This window comes from Nerophis lumbriciformis, linkage group LG04, assembly GCF_033978685.3.
Source record: "Nerophis lumbriciformis linkage group LG04, RoL_Nlum_v2.1, whole genome shotgun sequence".
NCBI lineage: Eukaryota > Metazoa > Chordata > Actinopteri > Syngnathiformes > Syngnathidae > Nerophis > Nerophis lumbriciformis.
The window spans coordinates 33070001-33096943 of record NC_084551.2 but is presented as its reverse complement, the minus strand read 5'-3'; the positions used below and the strand labels follow the sequence as shown (position 1 = coordinate 33096943).

General features: G+C 39.8%; 2 protein-coding genes across 4 annotated transcripts in view; both read left to right on the top strand.

Annotated features, from left to right (window-relative positions):
• The first annotated feature begins 506 nt into the window (after window positions 1-506).
• tnxba (tenascin XBa) lies at window positions 507-24245 on the top strand. Of its 2 annotated transcripts, none has more exons than XM_061953059.1 (15): window positions 507-576; window positions 9580-11029; window positions 11106-11237; window positions 11316-13463; window positions 13554-13676; window positions 13762-13905; window positions 15906-16025; window positions 16099-16254; window positions 16324-16436; window positions 17643-17775; window positions 17846-17997; window positions 18079-18175; window positions 22352-22513; window positions 23670-23833; window positions 23924-24245. In XM_061953059.1, the coding sequence occupies exons 2-15, from the start codon at window positions 9676-9678 to the stop codon at window positions 24020-24022; spliced, it is 5097 nt and encodes a 1698-aa protein (XP_061809043.1). In that variant the 5' UTR covers window positions 507-576; window positions 9580-9675; the 3' UTR covers window positions 24023-24245. The 2 variants fall into 2 exon arrangements, with proteins under 2 accessions (XP_061809043.1, XP_061809039.1); XM_061953055.1 differs by lacking the exon at window positions 507-576 and adding an exon at window positions 8332-8419.
• A 211-nt stretch (window positions 24246-24456) lies between these two features.
• cyp21a2 (cytochrome P450, family 21, subfamily A, polypeptide 2) overlaps window positions 24457-26943 on the top strand; it is a 24680-nt gene continuing 22193 nt past the window's right edge. Inside the window, exons 1-4 of one of the 2 annotated variants that reach the window (XM_061953012.1) lie at window positions 24457-24613; window positions 25929-26126; window positions 26200-26289; window positions 26362-26516. In XM_061953012.1, coding sequence (XP_061808996.1) covers window positions 24502-24613; window positions 25929-26126; window positions 26200-26289; window positions 26362-26516 — 555 coding nt within the window. In that variant the 5' untranslated portion in view covers window positions 24457-24501. The remainder of the gene's footprint in view (window positions 24614-25928; window positions 26127-26199; window positions 26290-26361; window positions 26517-26943) is intronic. The other variant, XM_061953020.2, reaches the window with a different exon arrangement.

The following is a 26943-nucleotide window of genomic DNA, read 5'->3' as shown; positions in this document are numbered from 1 at the left end:
AAATGCTGCCAAAAATGTATGCCGAAGTGAGGAAGATCATAGCCGCACAATTACGTAAAGTCACTTACTTGGCCTACAGTGTGACAGTCCATTACATCATCGACTGGGAATTAAAAAGTGCCTGCCTGCAAATGTGTTTTTTTTTATCAGAGTTTGATACATTTTGTATTATTTGCACAGCTATGTTAATTATTTTATGTAGAAATAATATTTTCTATGTTATGTATACATTCTGTTTTTCTATTTTATTTATGTTATGTAATTCTGTGCTACTTATACCGTTTATTTTCTGTGCTGCTAATACCCATACCAAAGTGCCACTGACTGTTTACAGTACAGTTGTCATTCACTTCAATTTCAGTGAAATTCGCTCAAAAATGAATATCTTTATATAAATATTTTCACCGGAAAATATATCGAGATATATATTGAATATCGAGTTTAAGTAAAAATACATTGAGATATAATTTTTCGCCCAGCCCTAGCATGTAGCAGAAAGCATGATGGCTAATTATTTAAAAAGATGGCTTCCTGTTCCCTCAGGGTCTCCATATATCAACAAAGTGTCTTAAATTGGTAAGAAGTTTTACTTGTTTTTTTGTAGGGTGGTTCTATCTATCTAGCTAAAGCTATATGTCGCTATCGAGCTATCCAGTATGTGCTAACGTAAATAGCATGTAGGATGATGGCTAACAACTAGCAAGAAAACGGCTTCCTGTTCCAACTCCTGTTAGGACTCTTTAAAGGGTAAGTAGTTTCAGTGTTTCTATCCGTGTATCTCTCTATTTCACGTACATGCTAGCGTAAATTACATGTATGTGGAAGAGATCCAGCTTTTAAGTAAGTAGAACAAACAGAGAGCCCTATATTATTCTGCATTCAAAACAACTTGACCAGGTAGATTTGTCCAGCCAGTGTGTTATCTCAAACATCCCAGGCTGGTGGTAAAAAGAAGTCCATCCATCCACTCTGTCATGTCCTTCCAAATAAGGTGATTGAGTTCGGTTTAGTTTTGCAGCTGAATCTATTTATTTTAACTCACCCCCTCCCCTTCACTGGCCTTGCCATAAAGAAGCTGAGAGGGGTCTCTGTGCTCCACACAGTGGCCCTCAAATATCCACACTGCCTGCCTCCTAACATCTGCTATGTGATGCAGGAGGAGGTTTTTTTTTTGGTTTTTTTACGTTGGCACTGAATGATCACATCAAATGTCTCATGGCGGCATAGAAACAGAGGCAGATTACGGCTAAGAGCCTCTCTTTAACCTCTTTTGTGGCCCAAAACACGGCTTGTCTAACATGGCTGACATAAAATCACAGAGAGATTAGCGTAAAAGTAGAACTCATGCGTGTAGAGGAAGTTCGCCAGAGAGAGCGAAAGCAAGAGAGGAGCGAGGAACAGGCAAGGTCTTATGTGTTGATATTATTCTAATCTCGGCGACCAGGTCCAATGTAAGCAACATGGGAGTACTGGAGCATCACTTCAATCGCAGCTTCATCAATGGCTGCTCTGTTTCACACTCCCACCATCAGACATTTCATTACGCTTCAATCTCGACAGCATAAATAACACTGACACTCAGAAAACCTCCGCCAAGGCTTGAACATTTGTCACCTGCAAAATCAATCAGCACGCCTGCCACCTTTTTAACTACTAGGTCAGACTTCAGACCATGGTAAACAAGATTTAACCCTTTAAACATGTTTTATTGTCCCATATTATTATATTTTTTTAACAATTTTAAGTGCCAATGGTCCCACAATAGAGTACCATTTTGTGTTGGCCAAAATATACCGGTAAGCTTGATGCTGGTATTAGACAGTTTAAAGTGCTTTTAGTAAGCCCTACTGGGAATATACCATTTTGTGTACTTTTTTGGGAACTTTGCCTATCGTTCACAATCATTATGAAGGACATGACAACGGATGGATTTTTTGTAATGCTTTCTAAATATTAAATCAACAAATTAAATACACTTAAATAAAAGTCTACTTATAGCGGAGCCATAAAATCCGATGACCTTTCAAAAAGCGCCAACAATACTCCATTTAATTTTCGTAACTTGAATATTAACCAAGTATTATTGCGGCACTACCGTGTGTCCCTATATTGACATCCTTGGGTGGTCTGCTGCTTCCTCGCTTCCCTGCTCCTTAGAAGTTTATTGTAGATCATAAATCATGCATCTCACCTGGAAACTAGATGGCTGAGGATTAGAGATAAATGCTTTAAAATGTAATATCGGAAATTATCGGTATCGTTTTTTTTTATTATCGGTATCGTATCTATTTATTTTTTATTTTTAATTTTTTTATTAAATCAACATAAAAACACAAGATACACTTACAATTAGTGCACCAACCCAAACAACCTCCCTCCCCCATTTACACTCATTCACACAAAAGGGTTGTTTCTTTCTGTTATTAATATTCTGGTTCCTACATTATATATCAATATATATCAATACAGTCTGCAAGGGATACAGTCCGTAAGCACACATGATTGTGCGTGCTGCTGGTCCACTAATAGTACTAAACTTTACAGTTAATTTTACAGTTAATTTTACTCATTTTCATTAATTGCTAGTTTCTATGTATCTGTTTTTATATTGTTTTACTTTCTTTTTTATTCAAGAAAATGTTTTTAATTTATTTATCTTATTTATTTATTTATTTTAAAAAGGACCTTATCTTCACCATACCTGGTTGTCCAAATTAGGCATAATAATGTGTTAATTCCACGACTGTATATATCGGTATCGGTAATTAAGAGTTGGACAATATCGGAATATCGGATATTGGCAAAAAAGCCATTATCGGACATCCCTACTAAAGATATAATCCGACAAGTTGGGACACTTTGACAGCCATTTAGGACCCAAGACTGGCGAGAACAACACGAAAAGGCGCTGAGTGAACCCTGTCTCTTTGCGAGGATTATGAGTGATTCTTCATCTAAATGGGAATATATGAACATGCTAGCAGTCGGCATCCTAATGACAGCATACATTGTACAGTAAGCGATGTTTTATTATGTTTGTTGGCTCTCATTAAGTCTGCAGTGAGTAGAAATCAGGGATGAAGGGGAAAAAATCGGAGATCATGATTGATTATTGAAATTAATGCACTGCGTATGTTTAAAATGATCAAAATATGTAAATATATAAATAAATGTGCCCGTTACTACATTACATATGTACTTACATCATGTATATAAAATGGTGGTTTTTGTATTTTTTTTTAAAGGCTTTATAGGCAAAATTGAGCGGCTCCCATGGGCTCTATTGTAAGCGGACTTTTGATCGTATTTATTTAATATTTAGAAAGCATTAAAAAAAATACTATCCATCGTCATGTCTTTCATTATTATTGTGAACGATAGGCAACATTAAAAAAAAAAAGTGTAGTTTCCCTTTAACACCAATGAGCTGCGTTTGACCACGCCTGTCTCGGACAGAGTGTGGCTCCATTTACACTGAACAGCAAATATAAATGTTTTACCCTCAAGTGACACAAATCGGATATCTTTTGCTATTTTAAACGCTCCAAAGTGCTTCAAATGTGATATTTTTGCATCAGATTTGGGCCACATCAGGAGGAAGTCCGTATGCGTTTGGAACAGGATCTTTTCAAATGTGATTGCAGTCTAAACAGCAATGAGACCTGTTTGCTATGTTCACGTCATATTTGGTGGAGCTGCGTCATTCATGTGCTCAGCAAAATCACTTTCCCTTTTGCAACTCTTTTTTTCCTCCTCCTGCAGTTGTTTTCCATCGTCTTCCCACTTCCTCAACCACTGTGCCGTGGCACACAGGTGTGCCGTGAGATACAGTCTGGTGTGCCGTGGGAGATTATGTAATTTCACCTAATTGGGTTCAAAATTGGTACATTTTAAGTCTACTTTACACTTCTTTTTGTGCCCTTGTGTGCACGATCTTTTCCATCCTTATCCTTTCCATTCTTTGTAACTGAGCTACTGTGTGGAAAATGTTCCCTTGTGGATCATTAAAGTTTGTCTAAGTCTGGGTCTAAAAATCTTTTTTGCAAACCAGTAATTATACTCCGCAAATAATGTGCCGTTGTTGAGTGTCTGTGCTGTCTAGAGCTCGGCAGACTAACCATGATATACTCTTCCATATCAGTAGGTGGCAGCAGGTAGCTAATTGCTCTGTAGATGTCGGGAACTCGTTTTTTGTCTTGATCACAATATGCAACCGACAGCGGGAGGCAGCGTGCAGGTAAAAAGGTATCTAATTTTTAAACCAAAAATAAACAAAAGGTGAATGCCCCTAAGAAAAGGCATTGAAGCTTAGGGAAGGCTATGCAGAACAAAACTAAAACTGAACTGGCTACAAAGTAAACAAAGAAAGAATGCTGGACGACAGCAAAGACTTACAGCATGTGGAGCAGAAACGCCGTCCACATCCGTACATGACATGACAGTCAACAATGTCCCCACAAAAAAGGATAGCGTCCACACATCTGAAACAGTCTTAATTGCAAAAAAAAAGCAGGTGCGTGGAATAGCACTCAAAGGAAGGCATGAAGCTGCTACAGGGAAACACCAAAAAAACAGGAAGGGCCACCAAAATAACAGCGCAAGACAGGAACTTAAGCACTACACACTGGAAAACAACAACAAACTCAAAATAAGGCACGACAACCTGGTGGAGTTTAATTTTTTAACCTTGTCTGCTGGTGGTGTGTCTCCGTATTTTTTTTATTAAAAAAATGTGCCTTGGCTCAAAAAAGATTGAAAAACACTGCTCTACACAACAGCCACAGCACAAACCCACTAACAAACTGATCTGTGGCGTCCATGTTTTCTCGTGTAATAGCGACTTCCTTGTCATTTACATGAGGCGGTATAGCTCGGTTGGTAGAGCAGCCGTGCCAGCAACTTGATGGTTCCAGGTTCGATCCCCGCTTCCGCCATCCTAGTCACTGCCGTTGTGTCCTTGGGCAAGACACTTTACCCACCTGCTCCCAGTGTCACCCACACCGGTTTAAATGTAACTTAGTTATTGGGTTTCACTATGTAAAGCGCATTGAGTCACTAGAGAAAAGCGCTATATAGATATAATTCACTTCACTTCACATAATCTGGTCAACTTCCTTTGTTTTAACTTTACCGAGCTGCAAATGCAAATTGTGCAGAGTCCACATTTGGGCCACGTTCGGGACTGTGCATGTCAAGACTGCAGTCTGATACAAATTACGTTTTACCTCTAAACTAAACAATCAGCTGGAAATAATCAGATTTTGAAAAATCCTGATTTGCTCCACAATGTAAACGTAGTCTGTGTGTCACCAAAAAGGCGAAGTTGTTCACACTTTATCCATTTTGTACATGTACACTGTAACACTTGTCCAACGTAACAGATGCTGTACATCACATACCATGATGTAACATTAAAAGGGTAACTGTACTTTTTGGGGAATTTGGCCTACTGTTCACAATCATTATGAAAGACATGATGGATGTGTGTAATGCATTCTAAATAGTAAATAAATGCGATCAAAAGTCTGCTTACAATGGATCCTAAGGCAGCCGCTCTAATCTGCCTGTAAAGCCCTTAAAAACATCCAAACACATCCATTAGGGTTTTATATATGTGCTGTAAGTATATATGTAATGTATTAACGAGCACATTTATAATAACATTTAATATTTATGTATTTTGATTCATTTAAGCATTCGGCGACGCATTAAGTTAAAAAACGCATCACAACGGTCGCTTTTTTCCCCACTACAATCACTGATTATTACTCACTGCAGACTTCATGAGAGCCAACAAACATAATAAAACATCACTTACTGTACAAAGTCTGCGGTCATTAGGATGGCGACTGCTAAAATGCTCATATATTCCAATTTAGATGAAGAATGACTCATTATCGACCAAAAGAGGGATGGAACCAAACGTCTTTTTTTGTCTTTCTCGCCATTTCTGGGTCTAAATTGGCTGTCAAAGTGGACAAATTTGTCGGAATACGTCTTTGTTCTTCTACTATCCACGTGAGAGGATTTTTTTTATTTTTTATCTAGAATAAAGTTTGACGAGCAGGGAAACAAGGAAGCAGCTGATCAGTCGATGATGTTAACATTGGCACACAAGCTCATGATCACGGCGTCGCTACAAATAGTTTGTTTGCATTAGCACTTATAATAACAATACCACTAATACTTGGTTAATATTCAAGTCGAATGTAAATGGGAGTATTTTTGCCAGTTTTTGGATGGTTGTTTTATTCGGTTTTAATGGGCGAAATAGAGGACCTCCCATTGGCTCCGCTGTAAGCGACTTTTATTTACAAATTAACATGCATTGAAAAAATACATCTGTCGTCATGTCTTTTATAATGATTGTGAATTCCAAAAAAAGTGTGTCTCATTGTGAGACAAGAAAATAATGTTTGCAGCACTGGCATAGCTATGTGCGCTACAATTAGACTCACATTTTAATAGCAACATACTGTAGTGCTACTGTAGGTTGGCCTATTTTCTGAAGAAAAACAAACCTAAACAAACAAATTTAAAGATCCCATGCCTGACTGATAGATAGTTGGCACAGCTCCAGACTTTATTTTAAGGTGTTTGTGGGTTTTTGTTTTTTTTACATACTTTGTGGTTATACAGGTGGTGAGCTCACTTTTCACAGATTCAATTTCAGTTAAACTTCAACTTTAACCAGTGTATAAATGATTTTGGGATTAGATGTTGACACCTTCTTACAGATAAATGGCTCAATTGCGCTAACAATCAGTCTTCGGAAGAATTCCTATACCCATCATTAAGCTACCACCAAAACTGACAGGGAATTAAGGAAATAAGTATTAACCAAAATGTAGAAACTTGAGGCACATACAGTATGAGACTCGTTTATCCACTAAAAGTGGCAAGCATACTTAAACAACTTAAAACATGCACTGTGTAAATGCTGACTGTGTGCACACCAACACCAATTTATAGTCCGCCTGAGCTTTGGTCTGCCACAACAGTTTTTGTGTCAATAACACTATTGCACTTAAGACTCACTAAATATGCGTAACAACCGAGCAAGTAGGGGATGTTTTCAATGAGATGCTTGAGTTTTGTCAGGTGTGCAGTAGCTTTGGTTGATTAAGGTGGTCTTTCTCGTCGGCCTCTCCCAAAGGCCACAGCAGGGTCAGCAGTTGGAGGGGAGTGGATAGTAGTGCATTTTGCCTTACTGAGTGTGACCACTAGGTGGCGACGCGAATGAAGAGGGAGCCCTTTTGGGGTCCACCGCCCACCAATGGTTAACAGTTCCAGTCAAGCCCGAGTCATACACTCTTACACTTAAAATGGTTGTATTAATGTCAATAAAAGATGAGAAACATTTTTTTCCACAATGATACCTCTTTGTTTCATTATCTTCTGTGTTATTTAAATTCAAAAAATAAATTTCACGTTGAATAAAAGTAACTTTGAGTCAACATTTTTTCGAAGTGTGAATAATTTAGTAATTTAATAATTTAATTTTTAATGTTTCCCTCTTGTTTTCATGTTTTTTGAGACCTTCTGAGCTTGCACCTCAACCATGTGGTTTTGATGTGCGCCTGAAACAGTGGCATTTTACAATTGCTATTGTGTGTCAAATCATTTCCATTCAGGAAGTCTAAATAATAATAATTGAATGGGTTCTCTAATTTCCTCATAACTTGCTGTTGTATTAATAGACAGAACATACTGTGATAGTTGAATCTGTTGCTCCTCTGCAAAATGTCACTCACGCCCGTTTGCTGCGAAGCCTCGGTTAACCTGTCTTCATGTGGTTTATAAAAGTAGGGATGGTGGGTGGCCATTTTGGTCTAACTTGCGCGTCCTCCACAGAGCATTCCTTAAAATCTGCTGGATATTTGGTCTCTTACATAACTGCGGCGTAGCTACATCTCATTAATGCCTACAAACGGTCAATTCATATAGCGAGAGGTTCCTGGACCCCTCAGTGGGCCCTGAATACCTACAGTGTTGTTATGTATTCCAGCTGAATCATGGTTCTCAGACCGGACTGTTTTTCAGTCAATGTTTTTGTTTGTCAATATTAAATGCATGCAAATAATTACCTTTGTTGTTGAGCAAATTGAATATAAACATAAATGATACAATCCTGAATTACATATCAAGTAAATGCTTGCATCACAGATCCATGAAATGTTTGAAGTCAAAGGAATGAAATCTGTTTTTTTTGTCAAGTTAAAATATTTTCAGTGTTGGTTGAGAGTGGGGCCACTGGGGGTGGAGTTGGGGAGTGAGGTAGTGGTCCCTTAAGTAGGAGCAAACTTATCCCTCGCCTCCTTTATCCTTCCTCTCACCTCCCACCCCGCAAGTCTACGTAAGATTTTCCAATCAGATGGAAGGAACCAAACAGAGATAAACTATCCAAATCATTTGTAGGGTAAGTGACTTTTTTAATTAAACATACGGGTTTATACATAGTGATGTTTTTTGTTTATTCTTTGATTTTTAGATTGTGCAGGTGTACCAGTATTTGTGTTCGGTTGGGTCCTCACGTAAACTGCATATGATTTAGTATAACAGTGAGTTATGAATTTGATTAACAAAAAAAAAAAACTTTAAAATGCAATCCCACAAAGCCAATTACAGTATTGATCAAATGTACTCCTAATTGGGGTGGCGTTGCTCAGTTTGTTGAGCGGCCGTGCCAGCAACTTGAGGGTTCCAGGTTCAATACCAGCTTCCGCCATCTTAGTCACTGCCATTGTGTCTTTGGGCAAGACACTTTACTCACCTGCTGCCAGCGCCACCCACACATGGTTTAAATGTAACTTAGATATTGGGTTTCACTATGTTAAGTGCTTTGAGTCACGAGAGAAAAGTGCTATATAAATATAATTCACAAAAAAAAGAAAATTCACAAAATTGCTGAACTTTAATTTTAGATCAGCATGCATCTCAAATTGTTTGCCTGTTGTTCAATTGTCCACAAATTCTATGTATTTATTTGACATCTTTTTCTATAGCTTTTATTATTGTTACTAGAGCTCATGTTCGCTTATGTAAGCATCTGTGACGTGAAAGACATACAATGTTCCACAGTTCTATACAGTCCCCCACTGTTAGCTCTCTACTTGGTCTCACCGTCAGACACTCAATTCACCTTCTCCTTTCCTGTACGAAACCATCTAATTTGGATTGGGCAAGCTGATGAATTAACTATTATGGGTGAGGGTTGGAACACTGGCACATTTTGTTACCTCAAATGTGGTTTAGGCTAAATTTAAAATGGTCTATCTCTAAAGTATAGTGTGATCAGTCATGGTTTATTGCAATAAGGCTATAGTGATTTGTTAGAAAACTAATGATATTTTAATTAACAGTAATACAAAAATTATACAGCTTTAACGTGTTTAGATTTTTTGCATACGCTGCATAGTGAACCTTTACATTTACATAACTCTTAGGGTTAAGACTAAAACTATATTTCCTTTAGGATACAGTACTTATAATATTTTTATAACTTAATTATACATAGATATCATAGATGTATGTATAACTTTCCGTGACAATTAATTGTTCATTTCTTCTTATTTGTAGGTTAAAGCTTGCTTACCACCACTCACATAGAAGACGGAGTTTACAATATAAGGAGTAACATACAACTAATCCCCGGTGACTGTTACTGGCTCAAAAATGCTGTTTACATTGGGACTTCTCCTCCTCCTTACCCCATTTCCCTCTCTTCAAGCCACCACAAATCAGAAGAAAAACTCCACAGGAAATGACTTGACTAAAACCAACGTCACTTTCACCATTTTGAAAACGAAAACCAGCTCTGCTGGTCCCACAAAACCAAATGGGCGCCCCACCCTAAAGACAAACAATATAAATCAGATAGTTTTACCCACTCCTCTGCCCAACCAAAAACCTCCAGCAATAAACACCACAGCAAGTGCCAGAAGCAAGCCCAACCAAGTCGTAAACCCCACCACTATGTCCATTTCATTAAAGGCATCCACAGCTAGTAGATCTGTGGTCAAGAAAGATAAGCAGACGGTGTCAGTAAACCAGACAGGCTTGGCTAAATCCACACCAGCCAGTGATGTGAAGTTTACGAAGAACAATCATGGACCCACTGAAAATCCGAATGATCAGTCAGTATCAGCAAGGTCTGCATCAGTCAACCGAGCTAATACCACCAAAGATAAAATCCAACTTTCTGTCAATCAGACAGCGTCTGAGAAATCTCCTTCAACCACCAATGGGAAGTTTGCCAAAGTCAAGCCAACCCCCACCGTAGTTCAAAATACCCAGTCAATGTCCACAAAGCCAGCCGGCAGCAGTAAAACCTCCAAGAAGAAGCTGACTGCCTCTGTCAATGAGACAGTTACTATGGAATCTCCCTCTACCAGTGAATTGAAGAACTCCAAAGACATGCATGCCCCTATAGTCCAGACTGATACGACAGCTAACAGTTCTGCAGTTCTCAAAAATAGGTCCACGGCCTCTGTCAATCAGACAGCTGTGGGAAAATCTCTGTCTACTGTTGATGTAAAGAACTCAAAAGACAAGCCTGCATCTACTGCCCAAGCTGCTCTCTCAACCCCAACGAAAACTACAACATCCAGTAATTCTGTATCTGTCAAAGAAAAGGCCAGAACTTACGCTAACCACACTGGAGACATCAAATCTCCCACTGCCGATGATGTACAGAACTCTAGAGTAAAACCAACCAACATGGCTCAGACTGATGCACCCATCTCTGCAAAGGCCTCAGCAGATCAGCCCCCTGTCATTAAAGATTCCAGCAGCAACAAAGTAAAGACTGCTCCTGCACACCCTATTAAGGTGGTAGTTGCTAATGACTGCGAGTCCAGCCAAACCACGGAGCATGAAATAAGCTTAAAACCTGGTGCTCCCTTGGTCATGACACATAAGATCAGTTTAATGCCTGGTGGCTGTGCCGGTGGATGTGATTCAGAGATGGCAGAGTGGAAAATCCGCTTGGCCCGTCTGGAGAGAGAGATGACCTCTCTAAAAGAGAAATGTAAGGTTTTATGAGTTTTGCCCTACATGTTTGAAAGTCTCTCCAATATTGTGTAACTGTTGTGTTTGCCGCCCAGGTCCATGTTCTGCAAATTGTCCAAATGATTGTAGTGGCAATGGGAAATGTCAGAAGGGAAAATGCATCTGCCAGGGAGGATTTCTAGGTCCAGACTGCAGTGATTGTCCCCAAGGAGCTGAGTGTAGTAAAAGTAAGTGATACTTTAACTGACAATGTTTATATCAGGTATTCATTATTTACTGAAAACCGTTATGCTCTGTATTCCCAGAAGAATTTAAGGGGACAATTAAGGTCAAAATGGACACAGTATCCCAGAAGGTGAACAAAGAAAGCAGCACTATCAAAGAAAAAAAACAAGAAAGAACCAGCACAACAGAGCACCTGGAGAAGAAGGAGCAAAAGAAGGGGACTGATACCAAGGAGGCTGACACTAAATCAAAGTTAGCCGCTACAGCTAAACTAGATCTTAGAAAAGCACATGTCAACCTGGATGCTCATGGGAAGAAAATTATAATAAAGGGTAACACAAAGATATCCAGTCCAACTGTTGGCCAAGCGTTGTTGAAGCATGGAGGAAGAAAGCAAGAAGAAGCCCGAACTGCAGCCAACACTGCAGTCATGGATCCTAAAAAGACTGATCTCACATTTGTAAAGGAAGGAACCATAGTTAAATCCTATTCCAAATCTGACCAACTGAAAGATGAACCTCAAACTAACACAACCCAGATTGTTGTTTCAACTACAACAATAAAGTCAAATGGGACAGGTAAAATTGCAAAAATGCTTACCAGGATTATGGTTGCAAACAAAACCAGAATTGGAAAAGACGCCATGGAGCAATCAACAGTATTTGAAAATAATTCTACTCAACATTCAGGGCCCAAACTGATCAAGAAGGTCAAAGTAGACACTTTATCTGAGCACTTGAGTGATAGAAAGACTGGACAGGGCAGACATACTAAAACTAATGCTAGCAAAACAGAAAAAGGGAAGGAGGCTGCAACAGTGCACTCTGTTGATGGTAAGACCGGTACAGGAAGCGTTACCATAACTGTGCAGACTGCTGATGGTAAGACTGAGAGACAAAGTACAACATTGCACTCTGTTGATAACAGAAACACAGATACCAGCAGGATCGGAAAAGGAAGCGCTACCATCACAGTGCACTCTATTGATGGTAAGACTGGAAAAAGCAGACACACTACACCTTTGCACTCTGTTGATGGCAAGACTGCTAAAGGGAGGGATACAACTGTGTCTTCTGCTGATGGCATTAATGGGCAGGGAAGAAATACAAGTGGTCAATCTGTGGATGCAAAGACTGAGAAAGGGAGAGTTACGATAACTGTGCACTCTGTTAAAAGTAAGAGTGGAAAAGGTAGAAACATCATCACTGCAAACACTGGTGATGGCAAGACCGAACAAAGCAAACATACTACAACTTTGCATTCTGTTGATGACAGAAACACAAAGGTGAGCAAGACTGGACAGGGTAGAGATACAGCGATGCATTCTGTTGATGGTACAACTGGGAAAGAAAAAGATACTATGACTATTCACTCTGTTGACGGAAAAACAGAGCAAGGCCGACAAACTACAACAATGACAGATGCTGTGAAAACAGGAAAAGGGAGAGATACCATAACTTCTTATTCTATTGACAGTAAGACTGGTGAAAGGATCCGTTATACAACTGTGAACTCTGTTGACAACAGAAAAACAGATGCTAGCAAAATTGGAAAGGGGAGAGACACCATTACTGAACAGTCTGCTGATGTTAAGACTGGACATGGTACAAATACAGTAATTTCACACTCTGTGGATGACAAGACTGGACAAGGGAGAGATGCCATAAGTGTGCACTCTGTTGATGGGACACACATTAAGACCGGTAAAGGGAGAGTCAATCTAAAAAGTCAGTACATTGTGAATGCTACTGTTGTCGATGAAACTAGACAGAGCCAAACATCCGCCAATGGTGGCTCTATGACAAGGACCAAAAGTACAGGAGGATTAGGTTCAGTTAGGGTTATGAACATCTCGTCCCACAGCTTTATTGTGACGTGGTCAGCACCACAAGGAATGTTCAAGAACTTCACAGTAATCAGAAGAGAGCCGCGAACTGAAGACAATGAGGGGGACTATGAGGAGTTTGAAGAGGAGGCTTTTGAGGGAGATAGCCAAGCAGCAAAGAATGCAAAAGAGGTCCAGGTGCACAAGGAGATCACAACTTCTTCAGTTAAAGTTGTTGGATCCAGAAGTAAAGCAGAAACTAAGAGAATGTTAATAGTGGTTCCTGGTAGTGTGCGGTCAGTTGAGTTCAGTAACCTTCGCGCTAGCACACGCTATGTCCTGCACATACATGGTACTGCTGCTGACAGAAGATCCAATATTCACAGAGTTATTGCAGCTACAGGTAAAACAAATTGGACCACATACACTAAAAACTGTCTTGAGAATCAGTGAATGCATCCATGTGTCGGACCTTCTCATTTTCCTGCTGTAGGTCCTGAGGCAGCCACCGATATGGTATTTACGAACATAACAGAAACGTCACTCATGGTGTCTTGGTCCAAACCCAAGACCGCCATCACAGGCTACAAAGTCACATACACCCACATTGTAACAGGTCAGTTATGCTGTGGTATGTAAGAAGACCACTACCACTTGGGTTAATCAAGATAAACATTGTATTTCCACTGTTGTCCTTCAAGGAGAAACACGTTCGGTTAGCTTGAACTCCCAGCAGACTCATGTTGTTCTTTCCAAGTTGTCCGCTGGATCATCCTACATAGTCACTGTAACCTCTACACAAGGCAAAGCTCAAAGTGATGCTCTTCTGTCTATTATTACCACAGGTACACCACACATTCCATTCATCTCTAGTATCAAAAGACTTCTGCAGTACTGAATGCACTAACCCACTAACCCCACAGAATCCGACACAAAACGAGTACACCCATCATATTTGAGAAACTATTTTATTATATATTCTTGTGGGACAATAATACATAACTGCAATATTACTTGGACTAGTCAGTGTACAGTTTTGAAAGCAGTATGCGGTATATTTTTATTATCCACTAAGAATAAGTCAACACATAGTCATCCACATTGCTTCCACTTGAGAATTCCCCATAGATGCTCAATTAGTTTGATGTGTGGAGACATACTTTGCCAGACCATCAGCTTCACCCTCAGCTTTCTCAGCAAGGCACTTGTCATCTCGGAGGTGTGTTTGCCGTTATTATCATGTTGAAAAACTGGAATTTGGCTCAGTTTCCCGAGGGAACGGATCATGCTTTCTTTCACAATGTCACAGTGCATGTTTAAATTCATGTTTCTCCTCATGAACTTAATTTGACCTTCATCATTGGGCAACACCCACGGAGCCTCAAACCATGACGCTAACACCACCACGCTTGACTGCAAGACACTATTATCTCGAGACTCCCTTTATTTGTCAGCTATTTAGACAATAATAGCAGTGTTGAGCCAATTCCAGCACATAGTCAATATATACTGCTATACAAGCTGTACACGGACTACTCTAAAGTATATCCAAGTTTTATTCCTATTGTATTGTCTCTTGAGAAATGTTACTTAAAGGGGAACATTATCACCAGACCTATGTAAGCATCACTATATACCTTGATGTTGCAGAAAAAAGACCATATTTTTTTTAACCGATTTCCGAACTCTAAATGGGTGAATTTTGGCGAATTAAACGCCTTTCTATTATTCGCTCTCGGAGCGATGACATCACAACGTGACATCACATCGGGAAGCAATCCGCCATTTTCTCAAACACATTACAAACACCGAGTCAAATCAGCTCTGTTATTTTCCGTTTTTTCGACTGTTTTCCGTACCTTGGAGACATCATGCCTCGTCGGTGTGTTGTTGGAGGGTGTAACAACACGAACAGGGATGGATTCAAGTTGCACCAGTGGCCCAAAGATGCGAAAGTGGCAAGAAATTGGACGTTTGTTCCGCACACTTTACCGACAAAAGCTATGCTATGACAGAGATGGCAAGAATGTGTGGATATCCTGCGACACTCAAAGCAGATGCATTTCCAACTGGACTGGACAGATCAGCTTTCAGGAAAAGAGCGCGGATGAGGGTATGTCTACAGAATATATTAATTGATGAAAACTGGGCTGTCTGCACTCTCAAAGTGCATGTTGTTGCCAAATGTATTTCATATGCTGTAAACCTAGTTCATAGTTGTTAGTTTCCTTTAATGCCAAACAAACACATACCAATCGTTGGTTAGAAGGCGATCGCCGAATTCGTCCTCGCTTTCTCCCGTGTCGCTGGCTGTCTTGTCGTTTTCGTTGGTTTCGCTTGCATACGGTTCAAACCGATATGGCTCAATAGCTTCAGTTTCTTCTTCAATTTCGTTTTCGCTACCTGCCTCCACACTACAACCATCCGTTTCAATACATGCGTAATCTGTTGAATCGCTTAAGCCGCTGAAATCCGAGTCTGAATCCGAGCTAATGTCGCTATACCTTGCTGTTCTATGTGCCATGTTTGTTTGTATTGGCATCACTGTGTGACGTCACAGGAAAATGGACGGGTGTATATAACGATGATTAAAATCAGGCACTTTGAAGCTTTTTTTAGGGATATTGCGTGATGGGTAAAATTTTGAAAAAAACTTCGAAAAATAAAATAAGCCACTGGGAACTGATTTTTAATGGTTTTAACCCTTCTGGAATTGTGATAATGTTCCCCTTTAAATAATAATGGTTGTTAGAATGTGATGTGTGTACTCACTTTTGTGAGATACTGTGACTGGTGCAATGCAAGCCATGTTGTTAAAATCTGTTGTTTTGTAACTTATTTGAAGTGCCTGCACCTCCAACTTACGTACGGGCCATCAACGTGACAGATACCAGAGCAGTGCTGCAATGGACCCCCAGCTTGGGGAAGGTGGACCGCTTTATCATCAGCTATGAGTCTTCTAAGAGTGAGCGTTAGAACCTGCTTAAACTATATTAAATCGAGATAAATGGTATATTTAATGATTTTCCTCACCGCAGCACCGAATGTGACGGTGACAGTAATGGTGTCTGGAAACTCAGTGGAGCACCAGCTGAGAGGCCTGCAACGAGGTACTGTGTACACTGTCAAAGTCCTCAGCCAGAAGGACAGTCTGCAGAGCGCAGCGATTACGACTTCATTTACCACAGCTAATGGTGAGTAAGTAAGACAATTTCTTTGGTGAAATCACAACTTAATGGTGATTTATTCTTTATTTCCTCAAGTGTTCAAAGCCAGTGAGGTGGATGCCCGATCTGCTCTGATCACTTGGAAAAGTTCTACCATAGTTTACCACAGCTACAGACTGATCTACCAGGTGGTAGGAGAGGTGGCAAAGGTAAAAAAAAATATTATCAGTAGAGTGGAACCTCGATTTACGAACAGGGTTCATAAATCAAAAAGTTAAAATAGTAAAGCAGATTTCTCCATAAAAAAACTTGTAAATATGAATAATGAGTTCCAGACTTGAATAAAGTCCAAATTTTAGCTAACATTTTTGTACACTTTCAACAGAATTCGAGGTACTATACAGTACTGTATATCTATTAAACATAACGTGATTGGTTGTCTGTCTATCTGTTTTGGTCCTGAGATGAGGTGGTGACTTGTCCTGGGTGTACCATGCCTTCTGCCGAGTGCAGCTGGGTTAGGCTCAAGCCCCCCCACAACCCCAAAAAGGGACAAGCGGTAAAAAGATGGATGGATGGATGGATGGATAACAACAGAGTGATGAATCAATGTTGTCTTTATTAACAAATCAAAACAAGAACAAGCTGAACTGTGCTGTATGCGCTGCTCTGCCAACATGCGCAAACAGTCCCTTTGGTGCCCTCACAAACTATCAGAAAAAAAAATCCTTTACTTCTACAACATTACTGCTACAATAATAACATTTTAAAAATAAAATCCACTTACATCAACAGCGGCAAAAGAGGAGCTGACAAGAAAGGAGCAGACAGTCAGAAAGTAGAGAAGAGAGGGATCGGGCCGTAGGGGGACGTGTGTGTTCGAGTGCCCACGTTTGAAAGAGGTGCTGCAAAATGACAGGTAGCTCTTGAAACAAGCCTGTTTTGGCCTTTTTTATCAAAAAAAGTCCGGTTTCACCCCATTTAAAACGTGCTGTGGACGAAGCGTGCTTCGTCGATTGTTTCATACTTTTGAGCGCCATTAATGTACTCCTTGCAAATATTAATTTTTTTTTTTTTTTTTTTTAACTCCAAAGCGATTTCCCCCTTCCTTCCACAGTGGCCTGTTGTCTTTTTGAGTCTCATATTGAGTTAGCAAAATGGACAAAATGTGTCAAAAGGCGATAAAACACAGAAAAGGCACACACGCTGAAGTACTAAGAAGTGACTACCGGTAGTAGTGTTTTGCGCACGTACACAGACACATGGTTTGTACATAGAGGCCAATTTGTCTTGATCTAAAACATTGTAAATCTAAAAGTTCGCAAGTAGGGGTTTTCATAGATCGAGGTTCCACTGTACTTCAAGCCTAAACATTGATATGATGACTAAAGAAGATGTTTTAATGTTTATATTAGGAGCTTCTCCTGGAGTCCACTATCACAGAATATAAGTTGACAGGCCTGTTACCCATGTCACGCTATATTGTTCTGGTACAAGGCGAGAGAGATGGACAATACACATCCATTGTCACCACTGAATTTATCACAGGTAAACCCAAAACCCCAAACTGGGCAATTGCCTTTTCTGATAGCACTCAAGGTTTTTTCCTATTGTGCAGGAAAGCTGCGTTTCCCGTACCCTACGGAGTGCTCCCAGGAGTTGCTGAATGGAGCTCTTCAGTCTGGGGAGGTGGACATATATCCCCAGGGCAGGGAGGGACAGGTCGTGAGAGTCTACTGCGACATGGAGACTGATGGAGGCGGTTGGACGGTAAACTGATGTTATTTCATTAAAAACTGCAGAAATGCTAGTACATATTTAAAATATTGTAATTTGTTGTTTTTGTTCTAGGTGTTCCAACGAAGAATGAGTGGAAAGACAGATTTCTACAGAACCTGGAGTGAATATAGAGCCGGCTTTGGAAATCTCAGCGAAGAGTTCTGGCTCGGTACATTTTTAGATTTGGATTGCATGGGAAAGAAGGAAGGAAAAGTTATCTCTTTCACATCCATGTTCGCCACTCCAGAGAGACTATCCAAAACAACACAGCAGCAACAGAGCCAATCACATAGATCAATACAACTGACGACAACAGTGCAGCAAATGTAACGTACACTAGTTTGATCAACAGCTGAGTAGCACAACCTATGTAAGAAATCGCATGCACAGGAAGATAAAACCGTTGGATGATGGCCTTACATGATGCGTCAAATGCAGCTATAGCCATCTTGTGTAGTCTGATTGATTGAGACTTGTATTAGTAGGTTGCACAGTGAAGTACATATTCCTTACAATTGACCACTAAATGGTAACACCCGAATAAGTTTTTCAACTTGTTTAAATCGGGGTCCACTTAAATTGATTCATGATACAGATATATACTATCAGATATATACTATCATCATAATACAGTCATCACACAAGATAATCACATTGAATTATTTACATTATTTACAATCCGGGGTGTAGAGGGGGGATGGGGGGGGGGGGGGGGGTAGGTTTGGTTGTTATCATCAGTCATCAACAATTGAGAACAGAGAAATGGATATTGAAACAGTGTAGGTCTGACTTGGTAGGATATGGACAGCAAGTAGTGGGCAGAGAGAGAGAGAGAGAGAGAGAGAGAGAGAGAGAGAGAGAGAGAGAGAGAGAGAGATCAGAAGGCATAAGAAAAAGTATCTGCATTTGATTGTTTACATTTGATTATTAACAATCCGGGGAGGGTGTTAGTTTAGGGTTGTAGCTGCCTGGAGGTGAACTTTTATTGCGGTTTTGAAGGAGGATAGAGATGCACTTTCTTTTATACCTGTTGGGAGCGCATTCCAATCAGTCAATAAACACATCAGGAAGTTGCCTACAGCCACAGCTGTTAATGGCAATGTTTTGTGAGCCGGCCCTAATTAAGGACTTTGGCGGTTCTTTGCTTTTGTAGACCATGCACTGGCCTAGACATAACCCTTTATCTGCCTACTAAAGCTGTTGTGTGTAATAGTATCAGAAGGATTGGGGTGGTATGCTTCTCCACGCCGTGATCAGGGCACTACGTTTTAAACACCTGACACTCACTTCTACCATTTTGTTGTGTTGAAAGTAGGGCTGTCAAAGTTAATGTGGTAATAACGCGCTAACTATAACTTCCTTTGGCGGCAATCATTTTTTTAAACATGCGATTAAGGTCCTGGCTCCTTTTTGACCCTCAGCCTGTTCCATAACTTGAGGAAATGTGATGGCGTCCAGTTACTGTGGAGCCACAAGCTTGAAAATAGTGAACATAAATACACAAAGAAAGTGGTACATTATACAAGTCTCAGGTCCCTAGCCATGTCAAGTTGTTTTAAGGACAAGACAAGACAATTTTACTTTCTATCGCCGTGAGACGACATCATTGGAACAAACGCTGCTGGCGCGCTTCGCTGCTTGTAGAGAGGAGGAGCTTCACATCCGTGTTTGGATTACAGTCGAGTGCATTAAAAACATAAAATGTCGATTGTTACTCGAACTGCTTTAGTAAGATGAAATAAAAGCTCAGCAGAAAAAAGACGGTAGTGAGGAATTCTAAAGTCACCTTGTCAAAATATGTTACTTTTACCAATCACACACTTCAGACTTCACAATAATAGTGCTACACTTCATATCCGGTCTAACCATCAAAACAACGAAAAATCGTCCTACAAAACTATCATGCTTAGTCAAAGATGTTTTGTAATATTATTCTGTGATATTTCTACGGAAATAAATTTTTTTCTGGCAGATTTAAATAAAGTGTATTGTAATAGCGGCAGCGGTAGTCAGCATTTTATTTATGTTCACAAATCGCACTGTCAAACTAAATAGGGGGTAGCATGGTGGAACAGGGGTTGGTACGTGTGCCTCACAATACGAAGGTCCTGGATTCGATCCTGGGCTTGTGGTCTTTCTGTGTGGAGTTTGCATGTTTTCCTCGTGACTGCGTGGGTTCCCTCCTGGAACTCCGGCTTCCTCCCACTTCCAAAGACATGCACCTGGGGATAGGTTGATTGGCAACACTAAATGGTCCCTAGTGTGTGAATGTGAGTGCGAATGTTGTCTATCTGTGTTGGCCCTGTGATGAGGTGGCGACTTGTCCAGGGTGTACCCCGCCTTCCGCCCGAATACAGCTGAGATAGGCTCCAGCACCCCCACACCCTGAAAGGGACAAGCGGTAGAAAATCGATGGATGGATGGAACTAAATAAGCGCAACGTGTACACACACACGGCAGCTCCTCGGAACACTTTCTCGTCTCCTTCTTCACTCCTACTGAGACTAGGTCTAAGACCACAGTCATGCCTGCCACTGCCCTCTTAAGCTCACGTTGCGTAATTACAGTTTACTACACAGTATTCCCATCGCTTCAGTACATTCTCTGATAACCTGTTCTGATTGATCGTCCCATTGATAAAAGGCAGAATATTACGTCGTATTAATAAAAAGAGAAGGTTAAATGATTGTCATGCAGAGATATGACTAACATTAACTTGTACAACATGTAATGTACAGAATATCAGAAGCATTTATTCAGGTAGAAATATCACATTTTACATTACCTAACATTTTGACCATCAAACCATTATTGTAACATTTCACATTTTGTGTTAATAATGCGTGAAACTGGTATCTAAACATGGTGTTGCGCCTCCTCTTAATGCAAGTGCTCCTACAGCAGAAATACAAATTCTGTATTCCTACAAAACACAAAATCTGGCAAGACACCAACACTCTGCAAGTATTTTTTTATTCTCTTTAAAAGTGTATTTATGTCTTTTTTGTGTTGAACGGTTTCAAAAAGCATAAGGTTAAAAAAAATTTTTTATTAAAGCCAACTAATTGTCCAGTACTCTTATTAAAATATATTTATCTGTGATTAATCGCGATTCATTTTCAGTTAACTATGAACAAACTGCAATTTATTCACGATGAATATTTTAATCATTTGACAGTCCACAGTTTAGGCAATTTTAATATCTATTCTACACATTTTTTTACAACATTGGAAACATTAGTAAAATGGAGGCTTTACAGAGGGTGAGATAAAGAGATAAAGAATAAAGAAATTTAGACTTAGACTGACCAAAAGGTACAGATGTGTGTGTCCAAGTTAAAGGACAATTCTTCTAATGAATGGATTACAATATTTGCAAGATGGGTAACGTTTGCTGTGGTCTGTAACGGGACACAAACAACTATCAGAAATGCAGCCAATATTACATACAGATAATGTGTCATGAGACATGCAAATTAAATACAGAGCACTTAAGTAAGGGAAATTTAATTGGCTCTAATATACCTACAAACGAGGCATAATGCACTGCAGTCATGCAGTAACTAATTATGCCTGATTAGCCCATCAACAAAGGTCATGTTTGTGCATTAACGCACAACATAAAAAGTTTGGTGGACAAACTGGTGGTGCCCTTCCGTCAATTGACGGAAGGGCACCACCAGGAGTGGAGCCTGCGGCTTAATTTGATTATTTGACTATCTTTTACTGAAGATCCTATTTTTTTCTTTGCAGTCAGTATGCTGTACCACTTCGTTTTTTGAGTCGCTGTTCTCTCTCAAAAGAAGAAAATAAAAGCAAACCAAATCAAATAAACACGCGAACAAGACGCGAGTGGCATAAAACATGTCTTTCTGTGGCAGCGTCGGAAAAGGTTGTACACGTAAACAAACTATGGTGAGTTCAAGGACTGCCAAAATTAGTAGGGCAAAACCGCGCTCGCCAAATACTCTCATCGGTGAATCATGTTTATTATAAACAGTGGGATTTCTAACAATTAGGAAGGTTTGTGTCAGGTTTTTCCTCCTACAGAAATCATATTAAAAGAAAAAATATATTTTTCCCTCAGCTTTTTCCATTTTCCTATCTTTATAAAAAGCTCCAGGGAGCCACTAGGGTGGCGCTAGAGATATGCGGCTATAGAGCCGCGGGTTGCCGACCCCTGCCAGTTAAAAGCAATTAATGTTGTCTACAGCGCCTCAGATTGAAGAGGGGGTAGGTGGATGGAGACAGGGAAGTCTGGGCATGCCTACTTAGACCGCTGGTCTCAGATAAGCGATATAAAGTAAATGAGTGACAGGTCTTGCTTTCTGTCTCTCCCCACCAGGGAACGAGTTGCTGCACAACCTGAGCAGCATCGGTCCTGTGAGTCTGAGGGTGGACCTGAGGTCGGGAAATGACACTTCTTATGCTCACTACGCCAACTTCTCCATTGATTCAGAGGAGAACAATTATGCCCTCAGCGTGTCGGGATACACAGGAACAGCAGGTGCGATGTTTCGCCTTAACATGCAAAGTATCAGTCTAACGCAAGGCTATTCAACTACATAATGAAGAGGGCCGCAGTTTCAAGAGCTGAATAATTAATTTATGGACATCGAAATTTGGATGTTTCATCAGAAAGTGTCTGCACAGGTTATATTACTTAGAGACCGTGTTTACTTAATTGTACACTGCACTGTCAATAAATTAATTATTCAGCTCTTGTTACTCGTTTCTAGCATGTGCAGCTAGACAGATAGTTAACAGCATGAAGAAATAGAAGCTCCAGAAGTTTTGTTGAAAATTGATGTTCTTTCTTGTAAAAACTTTTCCTCCCTCATTTTTATTTCTTTACACCTCTTCCTTCATTTGGGTTAGTCAAACTAAAAACATAAAAAAACATTACAAATGTATAACGTCCATTTTGCATTTCACATAATGTCCATTGTGTATTTTACATAAATAAAATAGGTTTAGTGTTCATACATTCACACAATAAAATACAGTTGTTTACGCATATAGAAATCAAACAACATCCACATCAAATATTGCACACAATGAATATGATTCATCACAATTAAACCTAAGGTGTAGCATTATCGCCCTCTATTGGCTAAATTTAGTGCTACATGTATTAAACTAGCTCTTAGACAAATAACAACTTGACCACGAATACAAAAGACATCCCAAAATCAGCAATTTCAATACAAAACAAACTAAATATCTTTATGCACAATACCTACATACAAAGATTTGACCAAGTTTTGTGATGAAGCTTAAATGTGTGGATTTCTATCGTTGCTGCTGCTACAATGTGTCCGTCCCTTAAAAGGTCTGCCAGGAAACAATGACTGGACCACTTGCTGGGGGCAGAACATTCATACTTTGTTGTCCAGTCGTTAAAAGTCAGATTTTCGCAATTTATTTTGAATGAGTAGTCTTCTTCTGCTCACCCCACTGCTGCATCATTGTGACACATATGCCTCGTTGTTGCCCCCTGTAGGGTGGCGGGAGTAACTGCATACATCATCAACCTTAGTTTTAATGGTTTCATCAAGCCTATTTGGCTGATGTTTGGCGGGCAAAATAAAAAGCTTTGGCGGACCGGATTTGGCCGCCAGTTAATGCCTTTGCAAATACCTCATTGTGATTGTCGGCTACAGGTGACTCCATGAGGTACCATAATGGGCGTCCATTCTCAACCTTGGACAAGGACCCTGATTCTTTGGGGATCCACTGTTCTCGGGCCTACATGGGAGGCTGGTGGTATAAAAACTGCTACAAAACCAACCTCAATGGACTGTATGGCATCAACACCAACAATCAGGTGCAGTACATTCACCGACCACCACAACCTTTAATGTCTTTGCATGTTTTTGCCGTTGGATCACATGTTATCTTTTTTTCTGCACTACAGGGGGTGGTGTGGATAGACTGGAAGGGTAAAGACTCCTCCATTCCCTTCACCGAGATGAAGTTCAGACCGTCCAGGTTCTCTCCTGCGACACACGGCTAAGGACTGTTCGACAAGAACAGAGAGGACTCTCTCCAAGTGTGTTCCGACTCAGCAGGGTCACGTCTGTCGTGAGCTAGAGAGAAACATCATTTTCTACCTTTCATCCACTTCAACACAATGTTGTTTTGACTCGTCTCACTGCTACTGTAAATATGCACTGTCTCGCTCCGTTGAAATCAATGTGGCTGATGTGGACTGGTTTTGCATTAAACACACCCAGTTTAGAAACACAAGTTTGCACTATTTCTTTGCAAGGAAAAAAAAACATGGCTTCTATCTGTCATGTTGGTCGGGCCGTGTTATCACGCCCTTCGCAGAGACACTGCTAGTTTATCACACTAGCCGGTGCATTCCGATGACATAATGTCCTTGACAACAAAAACAAAATATCGACACACTCAGACAGCTGAGATCACTATAAATGTGGCGAACAGCACGATGAGCAGCTTCCAAAAGACGAGCAGAGTGGAAGAAACAAGATGCCGATAGAGGTGACGGCGTTTAGTGTTGGAGCTGCACTTCTCTTGCTGATGCTCACACTAGCGCTCATTTTCTACAAGTCTGCTGCCAGAGACAATGGAAAAACACCAGGTAACTATTACCCTGATCAGAGGTTTCAAAACAAGCATGTATTTTTAAATGCTGTGATTAAAAAAACAAAAAACTTTGCTATAGAGGAAATGTTTTTTAAATTTAAAAAAAAAAAACCTGGAAAGAAAACCAAATAATGTAATTTTCTTTAACCCAAAACGTCAATGTTTTTATGGACAAAAAACTCAACACATTTTTTATCGAAAATGCCAAACAAATGTTATTGGTTGTATCACAAAATTTTAAGGACCATGCATTTTATTTTAAGAGTTGTATTTTTATTTGACTTATTAATTTATTTTTAACCAAAAAAAAAAAAAAGTATTGTACAGCAGAAGCACTGGAGGAAAAATAGATACATGTAAAATAAATATTACATATTAAAAATAATATTTTCTAATTTAGGTTTGTTTTGAATTTGTATGAAAAACACAACAAATACAACCAAAAAACTAAGAAAAATTAACAGAAGTTTAAAATGTGTTTTAAAGACATACAAACAGAAAACCAAATAGAAAGCATTTATCTACAATTAGTTTTTTATTTTATCTGACCCAAAATACTGCTTAAAGAAGTAATGTTTGTCTTGACTTAAAAAACAAACAAAAAACTCTTTAACACATTTTTTTAAATAAGTATGTAAGTATGTTTTTAAATAATAATAATGAAAATCAAAACAATAATAATTTTCGTTGTTTTTTGGGGTTACTAGGGTAACAAAGACTTTTGAAATACATAAGACATTAGTGAAGTGAAGTGAAGTGAATTATATTTATATAGCGCTTTTCTCTAGTGACTCAAAGCGCTTTACATAGTGAAACCCAATATCTAAGTTACATTTAAAGCAGTGTGGGTGGCACTGGGAGCAGGTGGGTAAAGTGTCTTGCCCAAGGACACAACGGCAGTGACTAGGATGGCGGAAGCGGGGATCGAACCTGGAACCCTCAAGTTGCTGGCACGGCCACTCTACCAACCCAGCTATACCACCCCAATTATTATTCTGATTGACATCCTAAAGGGATTGATTGACCCACTAATTATTACAATACATGAATTTTATTTTAAACTCTTTATATTTTTGAAATGTTACGACAGCCAAAGTTTATCAGCAGGACGTGTCTGCCGAAGATCTTTTTGCATTGTGTTGAGGAAAGTCTTCACAACTTTTTGTCCCCGAAATGTGCTGCAAAGGGATTATCTGACATGTGCCATACGTCTATCTGACTAATGATAGTAATATAGTGAAAGTAGTGAAGGTTATGAATAATTTGTGCTCATGCCCTCTTCCTCTTATTGTCTCTTTTCTGTCTCAAAGCTGCCTCTCACATTTGGCAGACCCTGCGTCGGATTCTTCTACCGTCTTCTTCTTCTTCACTTTGCTCCATCCCAAGTCCTCCAAGCCACTTTCTAATTGGCAACATGATGGAGTTGACCCACGACCATCTGCCTATTCACCTCACCCGCCTGGCAGAGCGCTACGGGGACATCTACCAGCTTAAGTGCGGCAACACACGTAAGGGTCGACGCCTTTGCATTTTTTGGTGCAGCAAATAGCGAGTGCAACAAAGTATTGTTTTGTTTTCCAGGCATGGTGGTTCTAAATAGCAGTAAGGTTATAAGGGAAGCATTGGTCAAGAAATGGTCTGACTTTGCAGGAAGGCCCTTTTCATTCACGGGTGAATCAGTCAAAGATTTTCCCTCATGAAAATATAGATATATATTTACTGTGACGCCTGTGTGTCCATCAGGGGATATCGTCTCTGGTGGCGGGCGCTCCATCTCTCTGGGGGACTACAATGACGAGTGGAGGGCCCATCGACGTCTGGTGCACGGCGCTTTGCTGCGATGCTGCCAGCACTCTTTGCATGAAGTGATTGAGAAGCAGGCAGCACGCCTCTGCAAGGTAATTGCAACGGAACAAGAAAAATGTTTAGACCAGTGATTCTCAAAATGTGGTGGAATGCGGGCTCCATCTAGTGGTGTGCCAAAGAATCAATTAATTAAATATTCCAACACAGTGTTACTGTTCAAACTGTGTGCAATGTTACATTTGCCAAACATATTAAATATGCTTGTTAAATAAATTGATTTTAATGAATACTTAGGCCTTCTACGCTACTGTATTTTAATGTTGGTCAGGAAAACCAAGTTTTTTCCTGAGATGGCACTTGGTGAGAAATGTTTGAGAACCACAGGTTTCGATGACTGCAGCTTCAAAGATGTATAGAGCGATGTTATGACTATATTTCTCCCCATAGGAAATAATGTAATCTTAAACTGTTGCCATTATAAAACCTTTATTTGGTGTATAAGAAATGTTTTAAGTAACA